The following is a 19,136-nucleotide window of genomic DNA, read 5'->3' on the forward strand; positions in this document are numbered from 1 at the left end:
TTTTAGAAAGCACCCACTATTCCAAAAAGCGGAGCGCGATTTTGCAGCAATGGGACGTGAACCATGAACCATCAGATCTTTGTAACGTTAATCACTAAGTCACGCTCATGCTCTCCTCTCATACGAAAAAGATTTTACTTTAAAAACATTACGGTACATATTATGATCAACAGAGATCACAGATAATCCAGCAGTTAGGACCCACCTGTCTCCATTCGCAGCAAGTTAGTAGAGGGCGCTGAATAATTGATATTGAGAACGGGAAGAAAAGAGGGGTTAGAACACCCCATGGCAACGTCTCGAGCCAGCGATTTCCTGGGCCTCGCCCGCTGCACCTGAGAGCCACTCAGCGCATGACTTGTTGCGATATTACTCAGCTATCTCTCGAGATATTAGAATACCGTATCTAGCAGATCGGGTTTTCTACTGCCTCTGGGTCCTCAAGCTGTTGAGATCAGAATAGCATTCTCTGATCCAGAATATATACTCTTTGTTTCCTCCCGTTCGGAGTGTAGTGGTGTCTACCCTACGGTGGTTTCCCTTGCTTAGCGACACATAGGGGACAACGACTGGCGGCGTACCTGTCCTTCCGTAGTTTAGAAGCTCCTGTGTACTCGAGGCGCAGGAAGTTCGTCGTATGACTAAATGATCACTGTCATTTTAACAATAGGAAATTACTTCAGTTTGCAGCATTTACTTTGTCGTTGTCGTGTAGTGAGAGTTGGATGTTAGTAATGTATACCGCTAATAGTTTTGAAATGGACTAACAGTTCATGAGTGCTCAACTTCAGCAAGGAGACTGTTGGTTTCACTGAAAGGAGAGAGAGAAAAGCTGTCCTAACTACAAAGATAACCACATCACAAATAAGGCGCGTGTATCCATAAAGTGAGTTTTCTTGTAAGATCTTGACATATCAGCTAGCTTTTTCCCGTTCACCACGCCGAATTAATAGCTTCTCCTTCCATTAGATAAACGTCAACGTCCGGGACGAGTTTACCAACCTAACATCCTCTATTACCGGTTGCATCTAGAAGTGGTTTCATATTTCTCGGTTTAAACCAGGTAAGAAGCAAACCTCTTTCTTGTAAACTAGAGAGCCATTTCGAAAAAAAATAAAAGAAAACGACCTTTGGGTATTAGAACGGCCAGTGGTAACTTGTTGCTGTTTTATTGACAGAGGTATATAAAGGGATCTTTATATATATATATATATATATTATTTTTATTTATTTATTTATTTTATATCAAATAAAATACTTGTGAGCTTCAGGTATTTTGTGAGAATTTTAAAATGTCGCCAATGGAGACCCTGTATCATTATTATTGGTAGATACATATATAATGTTACTTGGACAAAATAACAGAATTTCTAATAAAATTTTTAGCAAACTTAATCTGTCACATACTACGAATCACTAAGACTGAGAAAAAAAAACTGTTGTCTTTTTGTTGTTGTTGTTTTTTTTTACGTGTGGTAGCTCTCACTACTTAAAGGCCAACTTTTAAAATGATTATCTTACAGCGGTTGTGTTTATAGATACGACGTCCAGAACACTAAGAAGTGGGTAAAGATATGAACACGACTGATATTCGATTCTCTTACTGCACAAACCTTTTATTCATTTTCTCGACCATCTCCTTTACCCACTAAAGAAGCAAATATTACAACCACCTTCCCTACATATGCCCATGTTTAAAGCACCGAGGATGAATCGATTTATTTTATTACGCTATTTCGTTCCCTTTAGCCCTATACCTACTGGTATCTCAGTGGTAACTCTGAAGGCTTACAATGTTATAAATATGGATTCGATACTTTCAGACGGTACATACACCAGTGAGTAGTTGTGTACTTAAAGCGAACAAATCCTTTCAGTTTTCTAAAGAGAGAGAGAAGAAAAGAAGAAACATTTTAAATCATAAATTAATAAACAAAATAGAGAACTGTAAAGTTGGTGTTATAATGTACAACATAAATGAAGCCGACACGTTGAATAAACGTCTTCTAATGTGTATCCTAGGAACACATGTTGTCAAGAAAGATAAAGATTTTACTAACGTAATTAGCCATTTTAAATTAGATGTGCCAAAATTAAAAAGAACGATAAGGTAGGATGCAGCATCATATACAACTGTGAGAATCTTAATACTTGTCCTAAAACACAGATATTTCTTCTGATAAAAACAACAACATAAAATAGTAAGACTTAGACAAACTATTATCGTTCAAGGGAACATATAAGGTAAACAATTCTAGTCATAAGTCCTCAAGCTATTAAAGACATACAGTTGTCTATAGCTAAACCTGCAAACTCTCACGTAACACAACTGCCTGTAACTAAACCATCAAACCGCGTGAAGATATAGAACTGTCTGTAATTAAACCTACACACTGTGTGAAAGTATACAACTAAGCGCAATTAAACCTTCAAACAGTGTTGAGATATTCAACTTTTCTTAACTAAACCTTGAAACTGATTCATGATATACAACTATTTGTAACCAAAACTTCAAAATCTGTCAAGATATACAGTTGTCTCCAACTGAACTTTCAAACTGTGTCAAGATATACAGCAGTCTGTACATTACACCATCAAAATTTGTCAGGATATACAGCTGTATGTTACTAAACCTTCAAAATGTGTAAAGATATACAGCATTGTGTGGTTAAACCTTTTAACTTTGTCAAGATATACAGGTATTACTAAATTTTCGAAATGTGTTAAGATGTACAGCAGTGTGTAGTTGAACCTTCAAAATGTTTCAAGGTATATAGCTCTCTGTTACTAAACATTGAAGCTGTGTCGAGATATACAGCTGTCTGTAGGTAAACTTTCAACCTGTGTCAAGACAAACAAATGTCTGTGGTTAGGCATTCAAATTCTGTCAAAATATACAGTTGTCTGTAGTTAAACCTTCATATTGTGTCAAGATATACAGTTGTCTGTAGTTAAACCGTCATATTGTGTCAAGATACACAACTGTCTGTAGTTAAACTTTCATATTGTATCAAGATTCACAACTGTCTGTAATTAAACCTTCACATTGTGTCAAGATATACAATTATCTGTAGTTAAACCTTCATATTGTGGCAAGATACACAACTGCCTGCAGTTAAACCTTCATATTGTGTCAATATATTGAGTTGTGTGCAACTGAACCTTGAAACTGTAGCATGATATACAGATGTCCGTATTTAAAGATTTGAGAAATTTTCTACACTTTCAATATTGGAAAGAAGATGATGAAATCCATTAACTAACTAGTTATATTACATATATATGCAAAAACGGCTCGTTTGGGTTGAGAAAATATTTTACATAGAAGAGCTAACAACGTTTCGACCTTCTTCGGTTATTTTGTTCTTCTTGTTATTATTTTTAGCAACCATAGTTTACCACATTTTTTAAATTTTTTAAATATTGATATTATTACTCAAAATGTTTCCCTTACCTGAACAAATAAGACGATTTTTGTGGTCCGTAACAGAACAAAAATGTCGCAAATTTTATTATAGGAGCAGCAGGGAAATCGGAAATACACATATTCTACTTTAAGTCAAAGTGAAAAGAAAAATACTTCCTATTTTGAACCGTTAGGCGTACGAAAAGCGAAACAGTAGGGATGGGTTTAAGATACTTTTGCATGTGTATGTGTGTGTCTTAATACAAAGATACAACGTAAAGGTGTCCCTACGCATCCATGAAAGCAGTTGTGGTCATGGGTACTTTGTATTATTTATTATATTAAATACATTTTAAAGAAAACAAAAATAAAAATACTTTAAATTTTTTTTGTTTTATTCTTTTATTTGTCTGGTACATCAGCAAAACATTTTTTTTTCTCGTTTTATTTGTAGTAGGTGTTTAGTCTTAAAAGAAAAGAAACTTTCCTGATCTGGAGTGTTCAGGGATATTAATGTCGCCCTTCGTGATGATTAAGTTCATCTAGAGTGGTCTTGTAATAACTGTTTTAGCAAGAGTGTTTTTCATTAATAGTTCGTGGGCTGATATTATTAAATTAGGAAAGGATGTAAAAGTTTTGTTGTGATTTGAGTTCTTCAGTGAGAACTAATAAAGGCAGAGATGACGAGACGAAGACCGATGCTAACATCTTCATTTGGATGATTTGTTTGTTGTTAAGTACATAACTGTACAATGGGTTATTAGTGTTGTGCCCACCACTGGAATCAAAACATGGATTTTAGCGTTATAAGCCTTCATTATTATCACTGTGCCACTGGTGGTTGTGGGGGGAACTTTTTTTTTATACGGTTGGTCTAAAGGTAAAAAGAAAAGGAAAAGCTACAGAAATAATGTTGACAGGAACTTTTTCTCCAGCAGGAAGCAAATACTGAACAGTCAGTTTTAGGAATTTCATTCAATTAATAGAAAGAACGGACAAGACCAAGCTTTTCTTAATATAGTAAACAATGCAAGTAAAATCTCTAATTAGTTCTACACTCAGATCTTCACATATATTTTAAAGATTATTTTATTTTGCTTCAAAAAGTTATTGCGTTAGTGAAGTTTTATAACAGATGTATTTTTTTAACTATATTGTACCCCAGGAAATTGCCTGAAGAGGATGTGAAGCAATAATTGATCATTTTAATAATACTCAATTGAAGAATTTCTGTAAGTTTTCTAGGAGATTTTCTTTTTCACCAAACTTAGTATTTCTCACATATTAGCTCAAAATTAAGCATTGAAAGCATTAAAACAAAAGTACTTATCGTAAAATAAACTCACATCTTTAGGAGTTATTTATTAAACTGTCAAGTGAGTAATTATTGTGCAAAACGTTGAATGAACATTTTTTCCAACAAATACTCAAACACCATACATACACAAGTTCTATTGAAACACTTATCATATTTCAATCGTAAGAGAATCTAAACAGTAGTTATCGAAGTAGATTTAATAACGATCGTTAAATCAAGATAAAACTATATTACTTTTTGTTAACCAACATTCATTTTTAACTCAAATTAACGACTGTAATGTTAATAGTGGAATGTATTTCGACCTAAAACAGCGACTGTAGCGTTAATACAAGAATATATTTTTAATCTAAGGCAACAACTGTAGTATGAGTATTGTTATATATTTTTAACCAAAATTTCATGGGATTCCCGTAGTTTTATTGTGTAGGCCTAACATGTTTGTAGGGTTAAAACGTGTGTGTATAAATATACATAGGCCTAAAGTAATTGTATATAGATTTAACATACATTTGCTGGGTTTAGCGTCATTCATAGGCCTAGCTGAATCAACAGTAGACTAAAATAATATAAAATCATGTTTAATCATAGTTTTATACAATGGTAAATTGTAAAGATGTTGCTGAATTTGAGGAAGTATCACTTTTGAACAAAAACAGACGTTTATATAATTCGCCCACTAAAAAATTCCGCATTTCGGATCATTAGCTGACATATAAATCATGCAAACTCAGTTCGATATGCTTAGCCTTCTACCTCGAAAGACAACATTTATCATTTTATCATTATCGTTTAAATTAGCTCTTAAGCCTAAAAATAGTGTTACAATTTCATCGCGGTTATAATGTCAAGCGAACTATGAACAAATATATAATAGTGAACGTAATAAAAATTTTGACCTCTCGACTCCATAATACTGTCGAGAGAAGCACCAAAACTTGATGCTTGTACAGAAGTAGCACATAAAATTCTCTTATATCTTATCCTCCAGGATTAATGGAGCACGACAGTGAATATGTGCTCTAGTTTGAAACGGATTTTTTTTTTACTGCATACAAATCAAGCGTAAAAATAAACTTCTACAAGTACAAACCATTACTAAAATTCTATAAGATAATTCAGGACAATTTGTGTTACTAAGGTTGCATTCCATAAAAGAACGTAAAAAGCATTTTAAGTATTACAAGCTCATTCTAATGAAACTTTGTAGAATAGACGGCAACTGCCTGTTGTGGAGACACAAGTGTAGAGGACGACGTTTCTATCAAAGAAAAGCTCATTCCACTTTTTAAAACAAGAACTGAAATAACGTTGGATTTTGTCTTGTTGAAGCAAAAATAGTTTTCATTTCGAATTACTTTTCTATAAGTAACTTTTGTTGTACTTTCAGTTATATTAACCCTCACGACCTTTGTTAGTTCTAGCTACGGTTTTAAATAATAACCTTTTTCTGGAAATTTTTGTTGAAGCTAGAGGTTTGAGAGATATCTTGGTAACACGAACAGATAAACGTCTATAAGTGCAGTTCCTTCTGTAATGATTAAATGATATGTTGGAAGATACACAGAATATTAATAAGTATTTCCATAATCATATACCAGCAACCAGTATGCTGACGTTTGTGCATGGGAAAACTCAGATTCATTCCGCGAGGTGGGACGTAAGTCGAGTATGAACTTGAATACTCTGTCTGAATGAAGAAATAAACAAACAATGGTATAAGAAATTAATTACAAATACCTTCACGTTCACATAACTATAAAACAATTATATAGAGAGCCACTGCTCTAATCTGAGAAAGATAAGTATCATTATTTCCAGAATATAGGTCAGGGTAATATTTTATTTTTTCTTTCTTTTTTGTATATCTTGGACATTTTGGACTTATTGTTCGAAACTTAACGGTGGAGTTTACGTGTTACATTACTTTTTATAGATTAGAAAATAATTAAGATCATTATCTTCATACTGAAAGTAAGGTCTATAATTTTATCGACAGTTTCAGTGTTAAGATAGAGTTATTTAGTGTACTTAACGTACAGAGGAAAATCCGTGATATTACAGTATGATTTCACACTTAATGCTAGTTATCTTCTAGTATATAAGCTCCTTGTGTCAAAACTGGCAAAAACTTCCAAGTACAAATCGATTTGTATAGCAGTAAAACCAGTTTGGGATATCTGTATTTTAAGAATCGATTGGATTTATACGACTACAGTGAGGGAACACCCGCAGTTAATTTGTATGTAAAACACTAGTATTTTGGTTTACTGATTAAACCAATATAACAGTCCCATTAAAAAGAACATTCTTTGCAATTAAACATTCTTGTAGAAAACTTGTTGTAACCCATAATAAACGTGATCTTATTTACAATAATTTTTATACTTGTTAAAGCTGTTGTAAAAGTTGCTAACCTTGTTGTTACTAAACATTACACTTATTGTGACTACTTGTTGATTCTTGTTAAATTTATTGTTACAACTTGTTAATGTTTGATAAATTTATTGTTGCTATCTGGTAAAACATACTGAACGTATTGTTACTATTTTTTATACATGCTAAACTTATTGTTGATACGAACTGAACATTTTGTTAATATATGCTAAACATCTTGTTAATACATTTTAAACGTATTAATACATACTGAAGTTTTTGTTATTTCGTGCTAAAGTAACTGTTGATAAATGCTAAAAGTATTGTGAATACTTGTTACCACGCGACAGACTTGTTGTTATGATATGTTAAATGTCTGTTCTTACTACAATATATTACCCCGCTGGTACAGCGGTAAGTCTACGGATTTACAACGCTAAAATCATGGACTCGATTCTCCTCGATGGACTCAGCAGCCAGCCAGATGTAGCTTTGCTATATAAAAACACCCACATGCTACAATATAAAACTAATAACAAAGCAGCTCACATCCCATTCTGGATGATTTAACTTTAACACAGAATAGTGGGGGGATTCTGTTAACTGTGATTGCTCATAATGTTTCTAATCAAAACTCACTAAAGTTGAACTCTGTGATTCTTCATTTTCTTTGTTATACATTCTACGAAAAAACAAGTGACTTACAGATTGTTTATAATAAATAACTCTGTTTCATTCCGGCTCTACTATACAATCGTGATTTACTGTAAATATGAGATAATAACGGAAGTTGATATAGTGGTTAGTGAATGATATTTGTATAATGCTGTAGGCAGCTAATCTAGTAGAAAGTAAATCATATTTGGATAATGATGTAGAAGGTTGTTGTAGTGGCTAGACTCTCATATCCGTATAACTGAAGATGATCTAATAGTTAGTGAATCGTATCTGTATAATGATGTAGTAGTTATCGAATCATATCAGTGATATTTTATTAGCTTGCAAATCATATTTCTGGTAATTATAGTAGCTGGTGAATCATATCTTTGATTGTTTTGTATAAGATAAATCATATCAGTAATAGTTTAGTATCAGATGAACTGTATCAGTGATAGTTTAGTATTAGATGAATCATGTCTGTGGTAGTTTAATATCAGCTAAATCACACCTGTGGTAGTTCAGTTGCTAGTGGTTCATGGCTGTGGTAGTTCAGTAGCTAGTGAATTATACCTGTGGTAGTTTAGTAGCTGTTGAATCATATCTGTGATAGTTTATTAACCTTAGGATCATATATATGATAGTTTAGTGGCTATTGAATCAAATCTGTGATAGTTTAGTTTAGTGCCTGGTGAATCATACCTGTAGTAATTTAGTAGCTGGTGAATCATACATATGATAGTTTAGTAGCTGGTAGATCATTTCTTGATAGTTTAGGAGCTGGTAAATTATAGCTGAAATATGTTAAGAAAACATAGAAATGGATCAAGTACATAACTCTGGTCTATATTTGTCGCCGAAGAAGTTATGTCAGTAAACATTAAGTTTAGGAAAAAAATATTGTTTATTAGAATTTATACTTTCTAGTACATTATTGTGTTCAATATCGTTTTATAGCTGCAAACTGTTGGAATTTAATATTTTCATACATCCGGCACATGCTATTACCTAATAATGTCGATTAGATAAAATATTCTTGAGTTCAATATTGTCATATAAGAGTGGCACATGCTTTTGTTTGATAGTGTCGTGTGTATATATACATATGTATGTAATATATGTAATATTTTGTATTGTCGTTCAGCTGATGTTCTTTGTATTCTCTGCTGTCGTATAGCTGATGTATTGTAGTATTATGTAGTGTTGTTAGGTTGATATACCTTGTATTCTTTATTGTCGTATAGCTCGTATATTATTTTAAGTCACGAAATAGGTCGCAACAGACGGATACAAACATTTTGGATTGAGAACTCTAGAAAGTTGTATTCTTTCGTATCTTGTCTTATCTACATAGCATGGCGACAGAAACCTGTTTGGACGACAAGGGTCGCCATTGTGCTTAACAATCACGAAAGCAACATATATCTTTTTCCACTGACATTATCTGTTAATAATAAAGCTGCTGCTCTTTCTCTATAAGTTGGAGTATCACTTTGTCACTAGTGTTACCTATTCATCACTTGTGTTCAAACTTTATCACTGGTTACTTTTCTGTAAACTGGTGCTATACCTTGGTTGTTAGTGTTATATTTTCGTTAACAATATTAATTCTATGTAAACTGGTCTCAACATTGTCGCTGGTAAAATCCTTTATTTTTATTATTGCTCTTTCTTATACGTAGTTGTTACTATGTTTGTTGTAAAACGGCGTTAATTACTTGCCACTGGTGTTATGTCCTTGTCACGGCTATTAATATTTTATCAAGAGCGATATATGTTTGTCACTCTATTATTTCTTTGTGACTGGTGATATACTTTTGTCACGGAAATTAATTATTTTTACAGGTGATATATCTTTATCACTGATGTTAGTTCTTTGTTACTGGTACTGTACTTTTTCTTCGCTTTTAATAACTTGTCACTGGTGCTATATTTTTGTAACCATTGTTAATTCTTGTTAGTGGTACCATATCTTTGTCACTGGTTCTGTATCTTTATCATTAGGGTTAATTCTTTGCCATTGGTGTTACATCTTTATCATTAGTGGTAATTTTTTATTACTGGTGTTATATCGTTATCATCAGAGTTAAAGTTTTGTTACTGGTGCTTTATCTTTAACACCACTATTATATCTTTGTTACTGGTGCTTTATCTTTAACACCACTATTATATCTTTGTTACTGATGCTAAATCTTTAACACCACTATTATATCTTTGTTACTGGTGCTATATCTTTAACACCACTATTATATCTTTGTTACTGATGCTAAATCTTTAACACCACTATTATATCTTTGTTACTGATGCTAAATCTTTAACACCACTATTATATCTTTGTTACTGGTGCTATATCTTTAACACCACTATTATATCTTTGTTACTTCGATTAATTGTTTCACATTGGTATTGCACTTTTGTTACCGTTCGTAGTACTTTGTCACTGGTGCTATGTCTTTGCTATTGCTGTTAATTCTTTGTTACAGGTACTTTATCTTTGTCTCCGTTGTTAATTATTTGGCATTACTGATAAATATTTTTCAGAGCTAATAATTCCTTGTCACTGGTAATATATTTTATCATAATTTTTAAGTATTTGTTAATGGTGTTATGTCTTTGTTACCGCTGTTAATACTTTGTTACTGATGCTATCTCATTGTCACAACTATTAATTATTTGTCACTTGTAGTACATCTTCATTATCGTTGTTAATTATTTGTTACTGGTTCTATATCCTTATCACTTTTACTATAAATATATAAATTGACGCTATCTGTTCATCTGTAGTACGTAAATAAAGATACGGAAAGAGCAGTTAGCAGCTAGACAGATGGATACAAAGAGTAAGTAGTCAAATATACAGACAAAAACAATAAATACTTGGGTAGACGTTAGTCGTTTTTATTCTAATACTTTCAGTAAGATTCTGCAACCATTGCTAGGGTGATCAAACTGACTGACATATCAGCTATATTGTTGAGTGAATTATTAGGTAGGAAGGTAGATATATAATGACAAGTATATAAAAGATAGGTAAAAGAATAAGGCTGCTACAGTAGGCTTAGCTCTGATGATATAATGATTAACAAGAAGGGTAGCCAGATGAAAGGGAAGGTATAATCTGTTGAGTCTTCATTTAGAATCAGTAAAACAGGTTTTAGTGGCTAGATTGGCATCAGGTTCTAGGTGTTATGTGTTAAGGCTCTAGTCACCTAGGTCAGTCAACTAGAAAAGTGAACGACATCTAAACTTTGAGTACTTGTCCCGTGTCTTACCAAGGCTCTCATATATATTAATCTTTACTAACATTAAAATCAAGTATGTTTCAAGTTGGTTGGTGTTATTTAGTACAAAGAAGTAAAAGTGTGATTTCACAATATTCCAGTAAAATACTAATCAGTATCATTACGTCAGGACAAAAAAAGTAAAAAGTGTGTCGTCACAATATTCTAGCTCAATATTAAACATTATGGTTATGGCTCCATAAACAAGTAAAAATGTGTCATCATAATGTTCCAGCAGAATACTAACTATTATCTTTGTATCTGAACAAAAAGTAAAAGTGTGTCGTTCGTTACAATACTTCAACTGAATAGTAAACATTATCATTATGTCAAAGCAAAGAAGTAAAATGAATCATCAGTATATTTCAGCTGAATACTAAATGTTATCATTTTGTCAGCACAAAGAAGTAAATGTGTCGTCACAATATTTCAGCTGAACAATAAATATTATCGTAATGTCGGCACAAATAAGAAAATGTGTCGTCACAATGTTCTAACTGGATGCTAAAGGTTGTCATTATGTCAGCACAGAGAAGTAAAATGTGTCGTCACAATGTTCTAACTGGATGCTAAAGGTTGTCATTATGTCAGCACAGAGAAGTAAAATGTGTCGTCACAATGTTCTAACTGGATGCTAAAGGTTGTCGTTATGTCAGCACAGAGAAGTAAAATGTGTCGTCACAATATTCCAGCTGAATACTAGATAATATCGTTATGTTAGAAATAATACAGTAAAAGTGTGTCGTCACTATATTTCAGCCAAGCAAAACAAAAACATGCTCCTTTTAGCTTTAAATGTATTTATTGCAACGCACAGACACAAATGAAATACAGCTTTACTGGTTTCATCCCATAAAGTAATTGTATTATATATATATATCCAACTAAAAGCATGATAATTTAAAGTTCCGCGTCCTTCGTCACTGAGAAAACAAGTTTTACTTTAGATTTTTGCGCAGTGTGACATTCTTTAAGCCTCCCCCCTTTTTTTTTTTCAAAGCGGGAGAAATGTCAAGGTGTTTCACCTGTGCCAAAGACACGCATGTCAGTTCTGCATACCCACGACCAAACGTATTTTCGCAGCAACAAACTACAGACTCATTATCTGAGTACGCTATCCATTAGACCACATTCGGACGCAGAATAATTGAAGTTAGGAAGACGAATTTATTTTTGTGAGAAAAGTAAAATAAAACAAACTAAATAAACGCAGTGTAATGACTGTTATGTGTTTTAGTCACTATACACGTTACGTACGTTGAATTGCGTCTGGTTCTTAATTTCAAGGATACTGAATTATAACAATCATTCATATTCGACCTTCAGTGGTTCAAAATTTCTTTTCAATAAGTGTAATTTAAAACATACAAGCTTTACAGACAGAAAGAGATATCATGACATAGCCATAGTTTCAAGCAAGTAAGTTAGAGTTTCACAATATTATTACGAGAAGTCACATCTGAATGAAAGGAAGTAAAGCAGTGATGTACGTTGCTTGAAATATTTACACAACATCTATCTGTCACTTCATTAGACAGCTGTTTACCACTTCTGTACAATATATATCTATTACTTTTATACAATATATGTCTATTACTTTTATACGATATATACCTATTACTTTTATACAATATATATATGACTTCTAAACAACTTTTATCTCTTTTCTATACAATATCCGTATACCAATTTTTATAGTATCTATCATTTAGATTCAATATCTTTTTATCTCTTCTATTCAGTATTTGTCTATCGCTTCTGTACAATGTCTATCTGTCACTCACATAAAATATCTGTTTACCACTTCTATACAATATCTGTCACTTACATAAAGTATCTGTTTACCACTTCTGTACGATATCTATTATTTACATCCAATATCTATCTATCACTTACATAAAATATCTGTTTACCACTTTTGTACAATATCTATTATCTACATCCATGTACTCGGTAGTATAGTTGTGAGTATCCCCGTCTGTCATGCTGGAGACCGGGACTCGATTCCCCATCGGAGAGCATCTGTATTTAGGCCCGGCACGGCCAGGTGGGTTAAGGCGTTCGACTCGTAATCTGAGGGTAGCGGGTTCGAATCCCCGTTGCACCAAACATGCTCGCCCTTTCAGCCGTGGGGGCATTATAATGTTAAGGTCAATCCCACCATTCGTTGGTAAAAGAGTACTCCAAGAGTTGGCAGTGGGTGGTAATGACTAACTGCCTTCTCTAGTCTTACACTGCTAAGTTAGGGACGGCTAGCGCAGATAGCCCTCGTGTAGCTTTGCGCCAAATTCAAAAACAAACAACTCTACATCTAATATCTGTTTATTACGACTGAACATGATCTAACTATCGCTACTATATATTATTAGTGTACTTAATTGTTTTCATTACTTTACCTAAATATTTTGCCTATTTTACACGCTTACTTAAAATATGAAGGTAAAATCTCTAAAATCTACTTCAGTTTTTTTTTTTTAATTCTACTGATTAATTAGAAATTAACAATAAATCCTGCTGCTTTTTCTCAACTTCAATGCAAGACTTATCACTGCACAGGCTATTTAGAAGTTGAGGATCGATATAATCTATTTTAATGAACTGTGTCCAATTATGACTTTATAACCTTGTATTTTTGATATCCTTCCGTATATCTCTAACCTCTACTTGTTTTTTTCAGGTACCATCGTTACTGCTAATACATCTTAAAAGAAAAGCGAAAGTGACAATTTATCCTTACGATGATTCAGCAGCTACATTCACCATCGAGTTAGAAAGATATACCACTTCAGTAGAACTGAAAAGATCTTGAAAGAATAGCGACACCTTGTGACCTCAGGTGACAATGGGCTCCAGTGAAGCGTGTGCCTTTTTGTCAGCTGTAAAGTGGGGAAACGAAGTTTACTATTTAAAGGAATTCATCCAAAAATTCAGTCTCCCTCAAGTAGCCAAGATAATTAAGGGTCAATATCTGAATCTGGGGGTGCCCACTGTTCCATCTCTCTCACCAAATAACACCGTGTTTCTTGCATCTGGTGAGAAAAGAATCAAGATAGCCGCGCAGTGTGTCAAGTTTAAAGAAAACAGGCGTGTGATCCTGGTTGGGCCTAAACTGGCCATTCCGGACAACTATGAGGGTTGGTTTGAAATCTTGTCAGAAGATGGTCGGCCAGTTAAATGTCTAGAAAGTGTGGCAGAAATGGCCATGCGTTTTCCTTCCTGCTGTCTGGTTAGAGAGAGCATTAAGGTGTTTGTATCAAAAACTGATGATCCTGAAAATGTCAGTGACAAAACACGGAGTCTTCAGGCAGGAGAGACGTTACATCTCGTGAACGAGGTACTAGCCGCTCCTATCAGAGGCAAGGCACCTGGTCGCTTTTTAAAATGCTTGACCAGCAAAAAAGAGACTGTCTATTTGAGTACTGACCAGCGTGGGAAGTTCAGTCCAGTGGCTGGTGAAGATAACATTTCTGGTGTTCATAGAATCAAAACTCTACTAAGCAAACGCTTGCCGTTAATGGTACGGTTGGTTCACGGGAAGCCCCCTATTGGTCTGAAGTCCAACTCCAGTTTTTTACCTGAAATGCGCCTTTACTCACCGTTTGAAGAAGAATGTATTATGACTCTCCCGCTCGCAAAGGATTCAGCCATAGTACCGTTACCTATGGCAGCGCCACTGAAACTTCAAGCTCCCCGAAACGTCGAAACTCTCTTGAAGCTTCGCGATTACGCAAAACTTAAGGAGAAGAGCAAAAAGATGATCGAAGACGTTTCAGATAGGATCCAAGTATTCGATATTTCTATGAGCAAAGAATTACGAAGCAAGACGAAAAACAATTTCCACTATCCTAACGAAATTGAAAATCGCATCCAGCCTGCATATGGCAAACAAACTTCCCAAGTGAGACGTAGCTTATCAGATCCCCAGGGACAGAGCAAGGGTAAAATGATCGTCACTTTAGAGAGAGGGATATCTGCCCCAACTGAAAGTGTTGATCCTTACCTCCCTGATGGAGAAACCAAAAAGGAACAGAGCATTGACGACTATGATGAAATAGATGAGATTTACGATTATGTCCGAGGAGTTATTCCACTACCTGAAAAGGTAAAAATTAATTTCTCGGCCAGTGATGACTCAGCGAATCTAGAAACACCACACATTTCTAAGTCTCCTACCTCCCCAGTCTCATTCATCCCAACTTCTCTCCTAGTCTCTTCCTCCAAAGAGACTTTAGCAGTTCAAGGAGACGAAGTGAAACCTGAACCCCCACCGATTGAAACGATTCCTGTCAGGAAAACATCTAGCAATCACACCGTGAGTCAGAAAATTACTGTTAGCATAGTTAACAAAGCATGTTCTGAGGAAAAAATTGAGGATGAACTTTATTGTCCTACTGACCATATTTATGAGAAAGTTGGAAGAAGAAAAGATTCTAGAGATATATACACGGACAGCATAAAAGTCACTACTCGTCCTAGCAATGTAACAAGACTTTATACTCCTGGTGGACACCAGAATTTTCCAAACAATAAGTTTCTTACCAAATGTTCTCCTCAACACAGACAACAACACAAGACCAGAATTTTTAAGTATTCCAAGAGTTTTCCCCCGAAAGTCATTGTTCCTTTCCAACGAACCCCTCGCGCCAAAACCGGCCGTTCGAACAAATCAGTTACAACCTCTCCCCTTTTCAATATTCGGTACAAATCTCTAACTAATCTCGCTCCCAAATTCAACGATACTCTCGAATCCAGCAACTCTGGTTGCAGGACATCCTCCGGCTCTGGCGCTTTAAAAGAATCTACTGAGGATTCCAAAGAACAAAATAAGAAACTTCCTAGACCAAAGTCACTAACAAATCTTTCTTGCGAAGCCAACAGAATAGAACAATGCAACAAGTATAACCTCGTGCAAAACGAACTAAATAAGAAAGTGGGCTGTACCAAGTATCTACTTTTACCAGAACTTACACCACCTAAATTAATCAATTCTGGGTCAAATAAACGCATTGGGACTCTTTACTTGTAAGAAGAGTATTATTTAGATGTATATCGTGTCATGAAGTGAGGCACAGACATAAAGGTAGCTTTGAATGAACAAAAACTGTGTAAAAAAAAAGGGTAAAAGGATAAATTTAAAAGAATGTTTTGATAGCAATATGTTACGGTCAGGAATTTCAATAAATACAACAAAAAATTCAAATACGTAAGTGAATGTCAATAAACATCTTTGAGAAATGACAAAAAACTTATCAAGTAAAGTTGTGAAGTAAGAAAACCCGAGAAGCATCAAGATTTGTTATATTTGGTTTTGATTTCAATTTCCTGCTCAAGGTAAAGAAGACAGTTTGAAGTTATTAATGTGCAGATGTGATAATCCTTCCATAGTCATATACACTGGTGTAAATACATTTAAATGAATACGTGTTTTGTTCTGAACGTATCGTGAATACTGGAGTAATTTTAGGGATATATTTTTGTTTTCGTGTTGTTTTTACACATGAATTTGTTTAACGTACGATTGAGCTACCTTTATTCGATTGTTCTTGTTTCTCAACTTTTTGTTACTTCGAAAACTGTCAGTAAAACTGTTGTAAAAACAAACAGTTTTGTGCTTATTCTTATTTAGAACAACAATCACAAAAAACATTACATTAGCAAATGAATCAAAATGCCTAACTGAAGTAAGTTTAACAGTTAGATTATTGAATTGTGTCACTATAAGGCGGACATCAGTAGAGAGTTACAACTAGGTACTTATCCACAAACACATTTATGGTACTACTAGAAGGAACTACCTACAATATGCTTATCCCTTATTACTAGAAGATGTATTCATTTATCCTTAACCCTCGCCAAGGGTATTTACAGTATGTTTCGCTTAATACTAGGAATACCAATAATATAGTTATTCTTCACCAATAAGAGACCACTTGTGTAAGGTTCTGCTCAACCCTTATACCAAGAAAATATCTGTCTATTGTTAAGTTTATTGTAAATACTAAAAAAGATAAATACATAAGTATATTTACTACATGTTTTTTCATAAATATTATAGAAATATCTAAAATATTCTTATCGTTTACCGCAAGAGAATACCTTAATACTCTTATCCTTTAGCAGTAGGAGTATTCATGAAATATGCATATATCTTACATTTAGGATGGTATTTCTGAAATGTTCTTATCCTTTGCCACTAGGAGTTTATCTACAGTATGCATAATTTTACTGTTATTAGGATGCAAAAACTTACGCTACCCGCTTACTATTTAGAGGACGTCTAGAACTTACTTAACCCTTACCACTGCAGGATTATCTAATAATGTGTTTGTTTGTTCCTTACCACTACAGGACTACCTACAGCTTTTGTTGTTCCTTACTACTAAATAACTACCTACAACGATTCTTAACTTATAACCGTTTAGGGAACATATATAAAGGAATCTTGACTATGAGTCGCTGTGACGGATACTGATAAGTAAAAGCATTTATCACTGTCGAAAATTTCTGGTTTTGTAGTCGATTGCTTGTTTGTTTGTTTGTTTTTGAATTTTACACAAAGCTACTCGAGGGCTATCTGTGCTAGCCGTCCCTAATTTAGCAGTGTAAGACTAGAGGGAAGGCAGCTAGTCATCACCACCCACTGCCAACTCTTGGGCTACTCTTTTACCAACGAATAGTGGGATTGACCGTAACATTATAACGCCTCCACGGCTGAAAGGGCGAGCATGTTTGGCGCGACGGGGATGCGAACCCGCGACCCTCAGATTGTAGTCGATGAAAAGCATTTTCTATTTTTAAACAAGTATTTAAGTTTTCATTGTCAAAAGTTACTGACACACAAAAAATGCTAAAAAATGTGAAGAAAAAAAAGAACCGCAGATGAACAGCAATAATAACAAACAATGCGTATTTGTATGTGAAGAAGATATAGAATGAAATGCAGGTTTACTACACAGAATACTCATTCTGTTTGTCGTGATGTAAATGTGTGCGTGCTTATTTTGGAGAGTGTGCAAGTATACACACACACACATCACCTTTCAACTGTAATAGCCTCTAATTTACATAAATTATACAAACATTTTACCTTCAAAGCTCTTAAAACGTTTGCTAGTCTTTCATGTGCAATCAGATCGTGTGTTGGAAACGTGGGTGCTTGTATGAGCTGTTTGTCAGTATAAGGTAAATACATGGGTAGATGAACTGTATATAGCGTGTATGACGTCACAATCAGATCATGTCATGCGTATAAAGTTCAGAGCTCCGAGATTGAAATAGTTCACCTAAAAAGGAAGTTATAAAAAATGTACACATATACTGCTAGTGATAAAAAACGTTCGATTTAACTGCTTTTATAACATGAGTCGTTCATTATTTTTTGTACTTTAAGCGATAAGAAAAACCATATATTTTCAGTTACATATCCTGGCTAAAACTGTAACAAAAACATTTTCACACGGCGTTAACATTTCTATATTTTTAGGTATTATTGTATTCTATATCTAATTTTACAGTTCAAGTATACTGATACATCTCTAGAAATAAAAAAAAACCCACAGACTTTGTAATTATTTCAAAGGCTATCTACTTTTCTTCAACAGTTATTACTATAAACACATACCTTACAGTTTTATTGAATCTTTGTCACGTGTTCTAGTTAAATATTTTATTCTCAAAGGTTTTCACACCAAATATATTAAAAGAAACCTAGAAACCCAAATTGAGGATCATTTATTTCTTACATTTTTCGGCGTTGGTGACGAAACAGCCTGTTTTAATAAGGGGCGTGTGAAATCAATTATGTGTATTTGTTTGTTTTTTAATTTCACGCAAAGCTACACGAGGGCTCTCTGCGCTAGCTGTCCCTAATTTAGCAGTGTAAGACTAGAGGGAAGGCAGCTAGTCATCACCATCCACCGCCAACTCTTGGGCTACTCTTTTACCAACGAATAGTGGGATTGACTGTCGCATAATAACGTACCTACGGCTGAAAGGGCGAGTATGTTTGGTGCGACGAAGATTCAAACCCGCAACCCTCGGATTACTAGTCGAACGCCTTAACCACCTGGCCATGCCGGGCCTAATTATATGTGAAAAT

The 19,136-nt window shown here is 34.2% G+C and overlaps 1 protein-coding gene across 1 annotated transcript; it reads left to right on the plus strand.

The window, feature by feature from the left end:
• Positions 1–204: 204 nt before the first annotated feature.
• On the plus strand, positions 205–16,636 carry LOC143235374 (uncharacterized). The gene is made up of 3 exons (XM_076473480.1): positions 205–886; positions 970–1,063; positions 13,716–16,636. The coding sequence occupies exon 3, from the start codon at positions 13,881–13,883 to the stop codon at positions 16,062–16,064; it is 2,184 nt and encodes a 727-aa protein (XP_076329595.1). The 5' UTR covers positions 205–886; positions 970–1,063; positions 13,716–13,880; the 3' UTR covers positions 16,065–16,636.
• The last annotated feature ends 2,500 nt before the right edge of the window (positions 16,637–19,136 follow it).

The sequence above is a fragment of the Tachypleus tridentatus genome, chromosome 12 (genome assembly GCF_004210375.1).
Source record: "Tachypleus tridentatus isolate NWPU-2018 chromosome 12, ASM421037v1, whole genome shotgun sequence".
Lineage (NCBI taxonomy): Eukaryota > Metazoa > Arthropoda > Merostomata > Xiphosura > Limulidae > Tachypleus > Tachypleus tridentatus.